The sequence below is a fragment of the Colletes latitarsis genome, chromosome 13 (assembly GCF_051014445.1).
Source record: "Colletes latitarsis isolate SP2378_abdomen chromosome 13, iyColLati1, whole genome shotgun sequence".
In the NCBI taxonomy this organism is placed as follows: Eukaryota; Metazoa; Arthropoda; class Insecta; order Hymenoptera; family Colletidae; genus Colletes; species Colletes latitarsis.
Window position 1 is genome coordinate 11,917,362 of NC_135146.1, and position 16,068 is coordinate 11,933,429.

Consider the following 16,068-nt stretch of genomic DNA (forward strand, 5'->3'; position numbering starts at 1 on the left):
GGATAAAGAGAATCAAAATAAAAAAGTGTACAGTTTAGGAGATGTTTACTCTATTTTTTCTATTCGAAATTCTGGAAAAGGAAAAGGAATTCCAATTTTGAGAAAATCAAACTTTCCTTACGTTCGTACATTTAATTAACATTTTTCGAGACAAATATTGAGATGAAAAAATATTTAAAACGCGAGTGAGACAAATAAAATAAAAAAGTGGAGACTGGGGATGTTCACTTTTATTCTCTAGGCTTGAAACTTTGGAAAAATTGAGAAAACAGAGGAAAAACAAAAATCGTGAAAAGTTTCAACCCTCCAATTTCGACAGAAATTTTTTTAAACAAAGACTGCGATGAGAAAATATTTAAATGACAATTAAAATAAGACAAGTGTAGAGTGGGGATGTTTACCTTATTTTCTATCGAAATTCTGGATCTTTGGTGAAAAAAATTTGAGAAAGGGGGGGGAAAAACGAGAAATAAAAGGGGAAGGAGAACGAGGGATGAATAACCACGAGAAAATCGAAACGTTCGGGTCGCATCGATCGACGTGGTATCACGTTTTCTCGTTGCGGTGCAATTAATTAATTTACCCAAGGAAATAATACCGTCTGACCGCACAGAATTCGATTCCGCTCGAAAATGGAGCTGAAAACGAGCGGCAAATTGGGAGGCAGGGAGACGCGGTGGTTCGCGCAGACACGGAATAACAATTTATCATAACGTCCGAATGACAGAAACGAGTCGGTATTGCTATTAATATAATTAATTCTAATGGACTGAACGCTCGGAAATCGCGAAGCTAATTGATCGATCGATTTTCCGGTCGGGTTCATCGATCCGTACGTTGCTCCACCGCTCCACGAAAACTACGCACACGCTACGTGACAGGGAAAATCGATGTAAAATGTAACTGGTTAATTAAATCGATTTTATAAAAAGTTCGAACGTCGAATGAAAATTTTAACAATGGTAATTCAATGAGTATAATTATAACATTGTCAGTCAAAAGTCTGGAGAATTCTGGGCGAAAAATCAACCCTGATATTCTAGAATGACAGGGTAAAAAGTGAGAAATAATTTTTAAATATATAAATAATACGTAAATATGAAGGAAGAGAGTCATTAATATATTGTGCATTTTTGCAATTTACAGAAAAATAGAAAAGAGGATTTTTAAAATTTTGCACTTTTCAAATTTTAATCGTGGGTTTGATAATTAATTTAAAAAATGTATGAATAATACGTGTATAGAAGCATACGAATCAATCTACAATTTGTCATTTATTGGTCGTGAATAAAATTTGCTTAGACAGTAAGCTCGACGAAATAGGGGTAAACATTCCCCCTAGAAGAATTTGTAACAAGATTAAAGGAAAAATAGACATATATGGGTTAAAGATAATAGAAATTAGTTTTCTACAATTTGTATTCAATATTCGAGAATAAAATTTACCTTGATGAAATAAGGGTAAACATCCCCCTAGAAGAATTTGTAACGAGATTGAAGGAAAAGTAGATATATACGGTTTAAAAAATAATAGAAATTAGTTTTCAACAATTTGTATTCATTATCTTGAAATAAAATTTATCTTGATGAAATAGGGGTGAACACATCCCCTAAGAAGAATTTACAGAAAAATCGAAAGCAAAACAGGCAAACGGGATTAAAAGAAAATTAGTTTACTAAAAGTTGTATTAATTTTGCTCGTGAGTAAAATTTGCCCCGACAGTGAGCTTGATGAAATAGGGGTGAATACATCCCCCTCGAACAAGAATTCACAGAAAGATCGAAACCAAAACAGACAAACGGGATTAAAAAAAAATAGAAATCAGTTTACTAGAATTTATATTCATTTTTCTCGTGAATAAAATTTACCCAGACAGTGAGCAGGGGTGAACACATCCCCCTGTAGAAGAATTTACAGAAAGATCGAAACCAAAACAGACAAATGAAATTAAATAAAAATAGAAATCAGTTTACTAGAATTTATATTCATTTTGTTCGTGGATAAAATTTGCCTAGACAATGAGCTTGATGAAATAGGGGTGAATACATCCCCCTCGAACAAGAATTCACAGAAAGATCGAAACCAAAACAGACAAACGGGATTAAAAAAAAATAGAAATCAGTTTACTAAAATTTGTATTCATTTTGCTCGTGAATAAAATTTACTCAGACAGTGAGCTTGATGAAATAAGGGTAAACATCCCCCCAGAAGAATTTGTAACAAGATTGAAGGAAAAATAGATATATACGGTTTAAAAAAAATAGAAATTAGTTTTCAACAATTTGTATTCATTATCTTGAAATAAAATTTACCTTGATGAAATAGGGGTGAACACATCCCCTAAAAAGAATTTACAGAAAGATCGAAACCAAAACAGACAAATGAAATTAAATAAAAATAGAAATCAGTTTACTAAAATTTGGATTCATTTTGTTCGTGAATAAAATTTGCCTAGACAATGAGCTTGATGAAATAGGGGTGAATACATCCCCCTCGAACAAGAATTTACAGAAAAATCGAAACCAAAACAGACAAATGCAATTAAAAAAAAATCAGTTTACTAAAATTTGTATTCATTTTGCTCGCGAGTAAAATTTACCCCAACAGTGAGTTTGATGAAATAGAGGGTGAATACATCCCCCTTAAAGTAGAATTTGTAACAAGATTGAAGGAAAAATAGATATATACGGTTTAAAAAAAATAGAAATTAGTTTTCAACAATTTGTATTCATTATCTTGAAATAAAATTTACCTTGATGAAATAGGGGTGAACACATCCCCTAAAAAGAATTCACAGAAAAATCGAAACCAAAACAGACAAATGCAATTAAAAAAAAATCAGTTTACTAAAATTTGCATTCATTTTGCTCGTGAGTAAAATTTACCCCAACAGTGAGTTTGATGAAATGGAGGGTGAACACATCCCCTAAAAAGAATTCACTGAAAAATCGAAACCAAAACAGACAAATGCAATTAAAAAAAAATCAGTTTACTAAAATTTGTATTAATTTTGCTAGTGAGTAAAATTTACCCCAACAGTGAGTTTGATGAAATAGAGGGTGAATACATCCCCCTCGAACAAGAATTCACAGAAAGATCGAAACCAAAACAGCCAAACGGGATTAAAAAAAAATAGAAATCAGTTTACTAAAATTTGTATTCATTTTGCTCGTGAATAAAATTTACCCAGACAGTGAGCTTGATGAAATAAGGGTAAACATCCCCCAGAAGAATTTGTAACAAGATTGAAGGAAAAATAGATATATACGGTTTAAAAAAAATAGAAATTAGTTTTCAACAATTTCTGTTCATTATCTTGAAATAAAATTTACCTTGATGAAATAGGGGTGAACACATCCCCTAAAAAAAATTTACAGAAAGATCGAAACCAAAACAGACAAACGGGATTAAAAAAAAATAGAAATCAGTTTACTAAAATTTGTATTCATTTTGCTCGTGAATAAAATTTGCCCCGACAGTGAGCTTGATGAAATAAGGGTAAATATACCCCCTAATAAGAATTTACAGAAAGATCGAAACCAAAACAGACAAACGAGATTTTAAAAAAATCAGTTTACTAAAATTTGTATTCATTTTGCTCGCGAGTAAAATTTACCCCAACAGTGAGTTTGATGAAATAGAGGGTGAATACATCCCCCTTAAAGAAGAATTTGCAGGAAGATCGTAGGAAAAATGGCGAACGAGTCGCGATTAAAAATAGACATAGGTTAAAAAAAATATAGTTTTTCTTTCCTTTTCCCTCCTGAGTGGGGGGTTGTAAAAAAGAGGAACGTTTTGAAAAGCAAACCGTGCAGACCCCGCGGGCTCGTGCGGAATAATGGAATCACACAGGATAACAGTGGCCGGGTGAAAATCCGGGGAATTGAATTTTCATAATGAAAAAAACAGGCACGCTCCGGCAATTTTCTGTTAAACTCGCGGGGGCCTCGGTTTACGAAACTTCTCGAAAATTTCATTTCATAGATACTTTGGCCAGGCACGAGACAGTTGCTTCTTCATTATTGTATTCCCCACTATTATTACCCCGGGCGTCCGCGTAACCCGGGTGTTAATTAAATTTTATCTTAACGACGTTATCGTCTCTTAGCCATCCGATGAATAGGGAGAAGAAGCGCCAGGGAGATGTCCAAAGTTCCGAATAGTTACGGGCGTATAGTTAACCGTATCGTGGGATCAACGAAGGGACGAGGGAATTTTTAAGACACCCATAGAAGTTTAAATTATACAAGCGACAACGTCGGAATCTCTCGCCGAGCGCCAAACAAAGGATCTTTCGATAGAACTTTCAATTATCGTTAGAGACGGGATCAAGTTCAATGTATACTTACGATTAACGAGTCAATTTCAATAACTATGCTCCGTTTCACGTGGTTTCGAATATTACTCGGAAGCAATAATGTTTTAATAATTATTTTTGAAGTGTATTTATTCTATGTCGTTAATAATTTATCTTTCAATCCTCGATAAAAAAGTGAAATATGGACCATCTGTTTCAAAACGAAGAGATAAAAATGTCGAATTTAAGGGTTGTTACTAATTAGTGGAAAACTCGTTCCAATATAAATATTTATTTTTGAATTCTCGATAAAAAAAAGTGTTATTAAGTGTTGTGATATTGTTTAAAAATTTGGGTTCGTCAACAGGGGTATGTTTAGTTTCTACGACATTCGAAAAACTCTTTGTGTTGTTGGTGATTCGAAAAATAATTCTAACGAATTTAAAAAATTATATAAATATTGTATTTCAACCTTATCAACGTTCATCGCGTTGGAATGTAACTTATCTGATTGAAAATTCCCCAGCTTCGAGTCAGTAATTAATTAGGTACGTGAGAGTCACTACACGTATCGATTATTTTTTGCAAAGAATTTTGTTCAAATTCAAATATGATGTCCAGGCAAAATGAGAAGGAAAGCAGGATAAGTCACAATTTTGATAAAATTTCTTCCCATTTTAATTGGAAATATAATGTTTAAGTAAATTCTTATCAAAGACTGTCCCCTTTTAAACAAAACTATTTTAGTCTGAAAAGCCATTTTGTAATTAAACCATCTCTATTTCTATTGGAACAAATTTAGAATTACCAATATGATTATTAAAATCGTTCCACGTATCGATCATTCTTTGCAAAGAATTTTGTTGAAATTCAAGTATGATGTAGTCCATGCAAAAATAGAAAAGGAGGATGGATCACAATTTTGTTAAATTAGTTCCTATTTTAACTGAAAATATAGTGTTCAAATAAATTCTTGCCCTTTTGAACAAACTTGTTTTACTCTGAAAAATCATTTTGCAATTAAACCATCTCTATAACGTTGCGTGGATTATATTGTATATATTTCTATTGCAAAGAATTTTGTTCAAATTCAAATATGATGCAGTCCAGGCAAAATTAGAAAAGGGGGGTGAGTCACAATTTTGTTAAATTTTTTCCCATTTTATTGCACCCATTCTTGTCCTTTTGAACAAACTTATTTTACTCTGAAAAATCATTTTGCAATTAAACCATCTCTACAACATTGCGTGGATTATATTGTATATATTTCTATTGCAAAGAATTTTGTTCAAATTCAAATATGATGCAGTCCAGGCAAAATTAGAAAAGGGGGGTGAGTCACAATTTTGTTAAATTTTTTCCCATTTTATTGCACCCATTCTTGTCCTTTTGAACAAACTTATTTTACTCTGAAAAATCACTTGCAATTAAACCATCTCTATAACATTGCGTGGATTATATTGTATATATTTCTATTGCAAAGAATTTTGTTCAAATTCAAATATGATGCAGTCCAGGCAAAATTAGAAAAGGGGGGTGAGTCACAATTTTGTTAAATTTTTTCCCATTTTATTGCACCCATTCTTGCCCTTTTGAACAAACTTATTTTACTCTGAAAAATCACTTGCAATTAAACCATCTCTACAACATTGCGTGGATTATATTGTATATATTTCTATTGCAAAGAATTTTGTTCAAATTCAAATATGATGCAGGCAAAATTAGAAAAGGGGGGTGAGTCACAATTTTGTTAAATTTTTTCCCATTTTATTGCACCCATTCTTGTCCTTTTGAACAAACTTATTTTAGCCTGAAGAGTCATTTTCCAATTAAATCATCCGTAATATCGCGTGGATTAAATTATATTTAAATTCGAACAAATATGATTGACCCATAAATGGTTAGTCAAACACATCCAGATCAATTCTCACGGGTTTTAGTCAAACCGGTGAAAATCCTTGCTACTAACCAGGTATTCTAGCTCGTGGTTGCGATCCAGCACCCATCAGCAATTGTGGAAGAAGCTCACCGCCCAGAGCCAGAGACGCCGCGTCCAAATTTGCGTCACCAGTGGGGAGGGTGGGGTTGGTATAATCCCTCGATTTGTCGTTGTTGTATTTCACGTTCAAATTCTGCATCTTGCTGTAATCGATGCGCAACGTACAACAGGAATTGTAAATGTTCTGACCCTCCAGCGACTGAAACAGACGGAAAGAAAAACCAAAATTAAAAAACTCGTTAACAAAAGAATATTCACTCGCATCCTTTTTGTTTAATCTGATCTGGGAAAAATTTTAATAATAGACTCTAGAGATCAAAATAAGACGAAAATGAAGAATACCAATTTCTCGATCGAGGCTTCGTTAAAAAGTTATTAACGTTTAAAGTCAAAGTGTGCAAACTATCATGCGCGCGCAGCTGCTCGCAGATCGCCGTTTCACAGGCGCAACTTCAAACGTTAATAACTTTTTAACGAAGCCTCCATCGACAAATTGGTATTCTTCATTTTCGTCTTATTTTTACCTCCAGAATCCCCCAGTATATTTTTCATTAGATTAGATCATCTCAAAAACAGTCGCTATTTAATCTCTGTTAATAACAACGACCATTAGCTCGCCTAATGTAATTGTAACAATGCAATCGAGGTGGAAAGACATGGTTTAATTATATATGCACGTTCGAGCCGCGTGTGTGGGTGGACCAAGCGCGTATACATCCTCGTAACGCGTCTAAGCAAACTTGGCAGCGTGCTTAACTTGCGTACGCATTGCTTGCCCTGCGTTGTTGCAACATGCACGCCTGTGTACGTATGGACTACACGTATGTTTGACTGTACTCCTCCGCCGGCCATTTACACGGGCTAATGAATTTCATACATAATTACCTGCCTGCCTGTGCACAGGTATGGTTCGAGGCTACCTTTCGGGACAGACACGGAACTTTTCAAAATATGAGAACAGGGGAAATTCGAGATACACTGAACAGTGCTTGAAATACTCCAGAAGAATAATAGTGTGCACAGAAATAAATATTCGAAACCAGTTTTAGTGTAAAATATTCGAGAAATTAATTTCTGCAACGTCCTAACGTGGATTCTATTTAATTCCTCGTATTTCTCGTGATATGATCGAGACATGTGTAAACTTGGTTTATGGGAATTCGTCATAGAAATAATAAGAAAGAGGAAACGAGCTTTGACAGTGTTTCAAATTTATTATGCTTCGTACAATCAAAATACCACGCCCCTTAAAATTTTGAACGATCCTAAAACACACACTTATTTTTAACGAGAAGTAATTGAAATATAGAGGGTGTTCAGCCACCCCTGGGAAAAATGTTAATGGGAGATTCTAGAGGCCAAAACAAGACGAAAATCAAGAATACCAATTTGTTGATGGAGGCTTCGTTAAAAAGTTAACAATCAAATTCAAAAATTTGACGATGCAATGTAAAGATGCCCCCAGCAGTATTATTAATCTACCTCAAATATTACGGCATAAATTTTGTTAAAAAAAAGTATAATATAGTACCTGATTTTTAGTTATACATAATCATCACCAACAACAAAAAATTCTTCGAACATGAAGGAGTTTATTAGAGAGAACCAACATGCAATCATTTAAAATTTTAATAATTATAGAAACACAACCCTTTGACAGTGTTTCAAATTTATTATGCTTCGTACAATCAAAATACCACACCCCTTAAAATGTAATTTTGAACGATCCTAACACACACACTTATTTTTAACGAGAAGTAATCGAAATATAGAGGGTGTTCAGCCACCCCTGGGAAAAATGTTAATGGGAGATTCTAGAGGCCAAAATAAGACGAAAATCAAGGATACTAATTTGTTGATTGAGGCTTCGTTAAAAAGTTATAAAAACATTTGCGGCCACACAGTATATTTTCGGTAAAGAATTTTTTTCTCGAAAGTGGTTAGGAATTCGGGGTTATGTCTACTCACAAAAAATTATTATAATAGACCATTCTAGCTAAACATAATTTTTCCAGAACGATTTGAAAATTTTTTTTTCGTCGAAAAATTTAGGCACCTACCCCCTGTCGATTTTTCTTAAAAATTCGTTTTTTATTTTTAGTAATTTTGTCTGACGCTGTATGGAAAATTTGTTTAATACTTTTTTGTAGGTACCCATGAGCTCTACTTCAGCAAAAAGTTTCATTGAAATATATTCACTATTGTAGGAGTTATGGCTGTTTGAAAATTGGACCACTTTTATGGGGTTTTTCTCATTTTAGGTGGTCAAGGAACAACTTTTCGAATATTTTTATAATTGCTACATATTCTACACTAAAATACGCGGCGTTTGGCTCTTTGAACATTAAAATCGTCCAATCCGTTCAGAAGTTATGATGTTTTAAAGATTTGCATGAAATTTCAGGGTAACTTTTCTGGTCAGATATTACATTTCCAGTAAAGAATTTTTTTCTCGAAAGTGAGTAGGATTTCAGGGGTATATGTATTGACCAAAAATGATTGTAATTGACCCCTGTAACTGAAAATAATTTTTTTAAAACGATTTGAAAAAAATTTTTTTCGCCGAATAATTTTGGCACCTATTCGAATTTTTTTCTCGAAAGTGGATAGGATTTCGGGGGTATGTCTATTCACCAAAAATGATTGTAATTGACCCACGCAAACGAAAATAATTTTTCCAGAATGATTTGAAAATTTTTAATTTTATCGATAAATTTGTCCCCCTTCCTGAATTTTTTTCTCGGAAATACGTAGGATTTCGGGGATATGTCTATTCATAAAAAATAATTGTAATTGACCTCCGCAACTGAAAATAATTTCTTTGGAACGATTTCAAATATTTTTGTTTCGTCGAAAAATTTAGGCACCTACCCCCTGTCGATTTTTCTTAAAAATTCGTTTTTTATTTTTAGTAATTTTGTCTGACGCTGTATCGAAAATTTGTTTAATACTTTTTTGTAGGTACCCATGAGCTCTACTTCAGCAAAAAGTTTCATTGAAATATATTCACTATTGTAGGAGTTATGGCTGTTTGAAAATTGGACCACTTTCATGGGGTTTTTCTCATTTTAGGTGGTCAAGGAACAACTTTTCGAATATTTTTATAATTGCTACACATTCTACATTAAAATACGCGGCGTTTGGCTTTTTGAACATTAAAATCGTCCAATCCGTTCAGAAGTTATGACGTTTTAAAGATTCGCATGAAAATTCAGTGAAATGTATCGACGGTATGGTCAGACATTATATTTTCGGTAAGGAATTTTTTTCTCGAAAATGATTAGGAATTCGAGGGTATGTCTATTGACCAAAAATGACTATAATTGATCACTGCAATCAAAAATAATTTTTTTAGAACGATTTGAAAAATTTTTTTTTCGCCGAAAAATTTCAGCACCTAACCGATTTTTTTTCTCGAAAGTGGATAGGATTTCGAAGGTATGTGTATTCACCGAAAATGATTGTAATCGACCCCCGCATCCAAATATAATTTTTCCAGAATGATTTGAAATTTTTGAATTTGATTGTCAACTTTTTAACGAAGCCTCCATCAACAAATTGGTATTCTTCATTTTCGTCTTATTTTGGCCTCCAGAATCCCCCATTAAAATTTTTCCCAGAGGTGGCCGAACACCCTGTATAAAATTGGAAGATGATACAAACTTTTGAGCGGCAGATGTAACTAATAAAATCGTATATTTTTAGTACGGTTAAAAGTTAACAAAACATCAACGTCTAATATAATTTCTAATGAATTTCATACGTTGAGAACGGGGGAAATTCGAGATACAGTGAACAGTGCTTCAAATACTCCAGAAGAATAATGGTGTGCACAGAAATAAATATTCGAAACCAGTTTTAGTGTAAAATATTCGAGAAATTAATTTCTGCAACGTCCTAACGTGGATTCTATTTAATTCCTCGTATTTCTCGTGATATGATCGAGACATGTGTAAACTTGGTTTATGGGGATTCGTCATAGAAATAATAAGAAAGAGGAAACGACCTTATGTCAACTGTAGTCTACTATATTCTTTTACGACTCGAATAACGGTGAGGGGGCTCTAGTCATTTCTCTGAGAGTACTGAGAGTAATGATCTATGGATCAAGGAGGTTATAGGTCCGATTGGATAGCACAGAACACGTACGCTCGTATCTTGTTCGGACTACTCTCGAGTATGTTACTCGATGCTTGAAAGTATTTATTTAGGGATTGCCTGTCGCGATATTTTTCTTGTTCTTCGAATGGAGGGAATTCTAAATGAGAATCCGTTTTGAAACGTCATTTCTGCAGCTTTACTCGCGACATGCACGTCACACCGTAAACATGTTACACAGCTCCTTTATCTGATTTCCAATTTAATTTCGCCGGACTGTTGCCCGAATTTCCCCTCGAAATATCCCGACAGCGACGTTTGTTTGTTAATCCCCGTTAATTTCAGCGAAAGAATTCCCGTTCTAATTATGAACGGTCGCTTTACAGAAAGCGCGTACCGGTTAATTAATTGCTTACGCGGAAAGTAGAGAACCGCTGAGACTAAAATAATTTTAAACTGATTACTCGGCCGGAAACGACATCGGGCTTGAAAATTAAAAATCCGTTAGAAACGCGTAGCGAGGAGTCGTGTATATTTCGCGGGAACGCAATATCCTCCTTTTTCATCAGCTGGTCGAAACGACGTGGTACGGGCTCGCTGACGTACAAAGAATAAGTAATTTCGGTTAACAAAGTCCACCGGATAACTGAAATTAAATTATTTTAATATCGCCTGGCTAGTGAAATTTTTTTCGAGTAGCTTCCACGGGAAAAGGGGAGCCTATCGTGTGTGTGTGCGTAACTCGATCATTTTCACGAGGGACCCCCGATAACGTTCGCTGTACTTGTTTCGAGGTAATCTTTCTAGGATTTTGTGAGCATAATTTATTATACATGTTGCTAAGTGTATGTAAATTGTAGTATTGGCAACTAGCTATGTGTAAATTGTAGTTACAATCCTAGAAAACAGATAATTACTTGGAAACATCGATAGCGAAGGTTATCGAGGGCCCCTCATGAAAATGATTCGTAAATGATGATTTACGGGGTTAAAACACAAGTTTTTGAATATTTTTGTAATTTTTCTTTATTCTCCATCAAAATACGCGTAATTTGGCTTTTTAAACATTAAAATCCTCCAATCCGTTCAAGAGTTATGACGTTTTAAACATACACATGACATTTCGGGGAAACATTTATGATCAGGCATTATATTTTCAGTAACGAATTTTTTTCTCGAAAGTACGTAGGAATTCGATGGTATGTCTATTCACCAAAAATGTTTGTAATTGGACCCCGCAGCTAAAAATAATTTTTTTGGAACAATTTGAAAATTTTCTTTTTCGATGAAAAATTGTCGATTTTTCTTAAAAATTCGTTTTTGATTTTTAGTACTTTCGTTTGACGTCCTACAGAAAAGTTGTTTAATACTTTTTTGTAGGTATACATGAGCTCCACTTCCTCCCAAAATTTCATTCTAATATATTCAGTATTGTAGGAGTTATGGTCGTTGGAAAATTGAACCACTTTTATGGGGATTTTCTCATTTTGCGGGGTCAAGGATCAACTTTTCGAATATTTTTACAATTTGTACATATTCTCCATCAAAATACGCGTATTTTGCTTTTTTGAACATTAAAATCCGTCAATCCGTTCAAAAGTTATGATGTTTTAAAGATTCGCATGAAAATTCAGTGAAACATATCGACGGTATGGTCAGACATTATATTTTCGTAAAAGAATTTTTTTCTCGAAAGTGCGTAGGATTTCGGGGGTATGTGTAATGACCAAAAATGATTCTAATAAACCTCTCTGACTAAAAATAATTTTTTTAGAACGATTTGGAAAATTTTTTTTTCGTCAAAAAATTTCAGCACCTACTCGATTTTTTTTCTCGAAAGTGGGTAGGATTTCGGGGGTATGTGTAATGATCAAAAATGATTCTAATAAACCTCTCTGACTAAAAATAATTTTTTTAGAACGATTTGGAAAATTTTTTTTTCGTCGAAAAATTTCAGCACCTACTCGATTTTTTTTCTCAAAAGTGAGTTGAATTTGAGGGGTATGTCTAATGACCAAAAATGATTGTAATTTACCCCTGCAACTAAAAATAATTTTTTCAAAACGATTTGAAATTTTTTTTCTTCGTCGAAAAATTTAGGCACCTACCCCCTGTCGATTTTTCTTAAAAATTCGTTTTTCATTTTTAGTAATTTTGTTTGACGCTCTACAGAAAAGTTGTTTAATACTTTTTTGTAGGTATACATGGGCTCTACTTTCTTCCAAAATTTCAGTATAATATATTCAGTATTGTAGAAGTTATGGCCGTTTGAAAATTTGACCATTTTTATGAGGTTTTTCTCATTTTACGGGGTCAAGGATCAACTTTTCGAATATTTTTACAATTTGTACATATTCTCCATCAAAATACGCGTAATTTGCTTTTTTGAACATTAAAATCCTCCAATCCGTTCAAAAGTTATGACATTTTAAAGAAAAGCACGAAATTTTAGAGTGACATTTCTGGCCGGAAATTATATTTTCGGAAAGGAATTTTTTTCTCGAAAGTGGGTAGTATTTCGGGGGTATGCCATTTGACCAAAAATGATTGTAATTGACCCCTGCAGTCAAAAATATTTTTTTTAGAACGATTTGAAATTTTTTAATTTTGTCGAAAAATTTGTCCACCTACTCGAATTTTTTTTTTTAAAACGATTAGGATTCCGAGGGTATGTCTATTCACCAAAAATTATTGTAATTGATCCTCGCAGCTAAAAATAATTTTTCCAAAACGATTTGAAATTTTCTAATTTTTGCACCTGTCCCCTGTCAATTTTTCTTTAAAATTTGTTTTTCATTTGTAATCAACACAACCATGCCTAATATTATAATACAATTTACTAATAAAAAATGAAATATATAAAATTCATACATACATTAACATACATTTTTACATTTACGAAGTATTCATAAAACAAACTTATATTTTTTTCGCGGTCATTCCTCGTACGAACAAATTTAAAAACTAAATAGGTTTGACAAATCATTCGAAATTAACACTAGATTTACAGAAACCGTCAATTTGACGGATGTCAGATTCCATATTTAAAATTGCAGAACACGTAAATATTATTTTCTAACATCTTACGTTGAATTTGTTTGATGCAATGACGTGAATACGTATTCTAATTAAAAGAAAAATCGTATTTTAAGGTAATCGTCAACACGAGAGGTATCAGTAAATATACGTGCGATTAATGCCCGTAAATCTAGTGTTAAATAGTACGCCAAGGGGTTGAAGAAAGAGGACAATTATGAATGCAACGTACGCGGAAGTAAAATTTCGTGGTTCGAGACAGCCGTTTTGAAGCGTGATTTCCGGCGTCCGAGAAATTTCGCGAATTTTCGCGATCTTCCACCGGCGTGCACGCTGGCTAATAAAACGCGGCGCGGATTCGAATTTTCCTGCTGTAATCGAATTCGCCGGCAACGCAGAGAACTCGTTCGTCCGCACTCGAACGACCAAAGAAATTCGATTACCGCGAGAGAGTTTCCATCGTTCCTGCATCGATTGTTTACCACGCATCCCCACTACCGTATCCGCCCCTTCGACCGAGGGAAAATCCGTTTTTCCTTCCTGCGTCCCTCCCCCAAACGGCTCATCCGCGGCCAGAAAAAAACCTTTGTCGGTTCGTTTCTGACGGTCGCCTCGCGAATGCAATTTTGCAATTTAACCAAAGTCAGAGGAACACGGTCTGTAAAGCGAACCGTTTTTTGCGAAACTGATTAACGAAAAAAGAAAAAACAAACACGAAAGCTCCATCTTCGTCCTCCACTGCGAGTTCTGCCGAGACTTTTTCGAAACGCGTTACGAGAAAATTGTCAACTCTGTTGACCCTCGAAGAAAATTGCCAAGAGCGACGTTGGGAGTTTTATTAATTTTATTTACAACGTCGCCGGCGCGTATTACGATGCAAAATTGAAATTAGAAAATATTTTAATTCGATCGGAAGTCTCGAAGTTTCTAGATGTTTAAAATTCATGAATTAATGGAATAATAGAGGACCGATTCATCGAGTGAACTCGCTTAAAACGCGGACGGTTGATTAAATTTACTTTCTTCCGCGCGCAAACACGGCGCACGGTCTCGCTAAAACGTGAAATTATACAAAATAACATTTTTCTTCGATTGACATTCGAAACTCTGTAAACTTTGATCGATTGCGTTCGCTGATAGAACAGGGACTTATATCTAAGAGGATTTTCGTAAAAAAAGCAAATCCGAAAACGGAAATCCTGTGGCAGAGGGTGAAAGGTGAAATGTAACATCGAATTTTCGAGATGTAAGAATAACTAAATTCTGTTCGAATATTCTACGAAATTACAGAATTAAATTACATTACATTTATCTTTTCGAATTATAGAATGTTTTAGTGACTCAGAAATAATTGAATTTCCTACAGCAACGCTTGCACAGATGTGTATTTTCAGTTGTTAAAAGTTCTATTATCCTCTTTAAATTCGACGAAGGATCTAACGTTGAATGTTTCTTCTTGGATAAATAAAAAGAGTAGAATTCGATTTCGCGTATGGAGCTTTGTTTTCGAAACAAAGGATCGTTGTGTTTATATTGAGAACCACTCAGACGTCACCATCCAGCTCACGCATATTCATGAGCCATTCAAAATCAATTTTCTGAAAGACAATGCATCGTCCGCGATTCCATTCTGCGAATTTAGATCACTTTTTAACAAATTATCCGCATCTGTGCACAACTGTGCAATATTAAACATATCTTCTTCTGTTTACGTGTTTTTTTGTTTCATCTAAAAAGTACACACAATTTTCTTCGCGTAAAAGTGTTGAAAATTGTTGAAGATACTCGAAATAGTCAACATGAAACTGAAAAAGAAACTATGTCACTTCATTTAAGAAGTACACACAATTTTCTTCGCGTAAAAATGTTGAAAATTGTTGAAAACTGTTGAAAATTGTTGAAAATTGTTGAAAATTGTTGAAGACATTCGAAATAGTCAGCATGTCACTTCATTTAAGAAGTTCACACAATTCTTTTCGCGTAAAAATGTTGAAAATTGTTGATGATACTCGAAATAGTCAACATGAACCTGAAAAAGAAACTACGTCACTTCATTTAAGAAGTTCACACAATTTTCTTCACGTAAAAATGTTGAAAATTGTTGAAGACATTCGAAATAGTCAGCATGTCACTTCATTTAAGAAGTGCACACAATTTTCTTCACGTAAAAATGTTGAAAATTGTTGAAAACTGTTGAAAATTGTTGAAGACATTCGAAATAGTCAACATGACACTTCATTTAAGAAGTACACACAATTTTCTTCGCGTAAAAATGTGGAAAATTGTTGAAAATTGTTGAAGGCACTCGAAATAGTCAACAAGTCACTTCATTTAAGAAGTACACACAATTTTCTTCGCGTAAAAAGTTGAAAATTGTTGAAGACATTCGAAATAGTCAGCATGTCACTTCATTTAAGAAGTACACACAATTTTCTTCGCGTAAAAAGTTGAAAATTGTTGAAGACATTCGAAATAGTCAACATGTCACTTCATTTAAGAAGTACACACAATTTTCTTCGCGTAAAAAGTTGAAAATTGTTGAAGACATTCGAAATAGTCAGCATGTCACTTCATTTAAGAAGTACATACAATCTTTTTCTCGTAAAAATGTTGAAAATTGTTGAAGACACTCGAAAT

The 16,068-nt window shown here is 33.9% G+C and overlaps 1 protein-coding gene across 14 annotated transcripts in view; it reads right to left on the reverse strand.

The window, feature by feature from the left end:
- Positions 1–16,068, reverse strand: part of Heph (polypyrimidine tract-binding protein 1 heph) — a 710,257-nt gene that overhangs the window by 19,878 nt on the left and 674,311 nt on the right. For all 14 annotated transcript variants that reach the window (XM_076780654.1, XM_076780652.1, XM_076780641.1 and 11 more), the window contains one exon: positions 6,268–6,496. In XM_076780654.1, the coding sequence (XP_076636769.1) occupies positions 6,268–6,496 (229 nt within the window). The remainder of the gene's footprint in view (positions 1–6,267; positions 6,497–16,068) is intronic.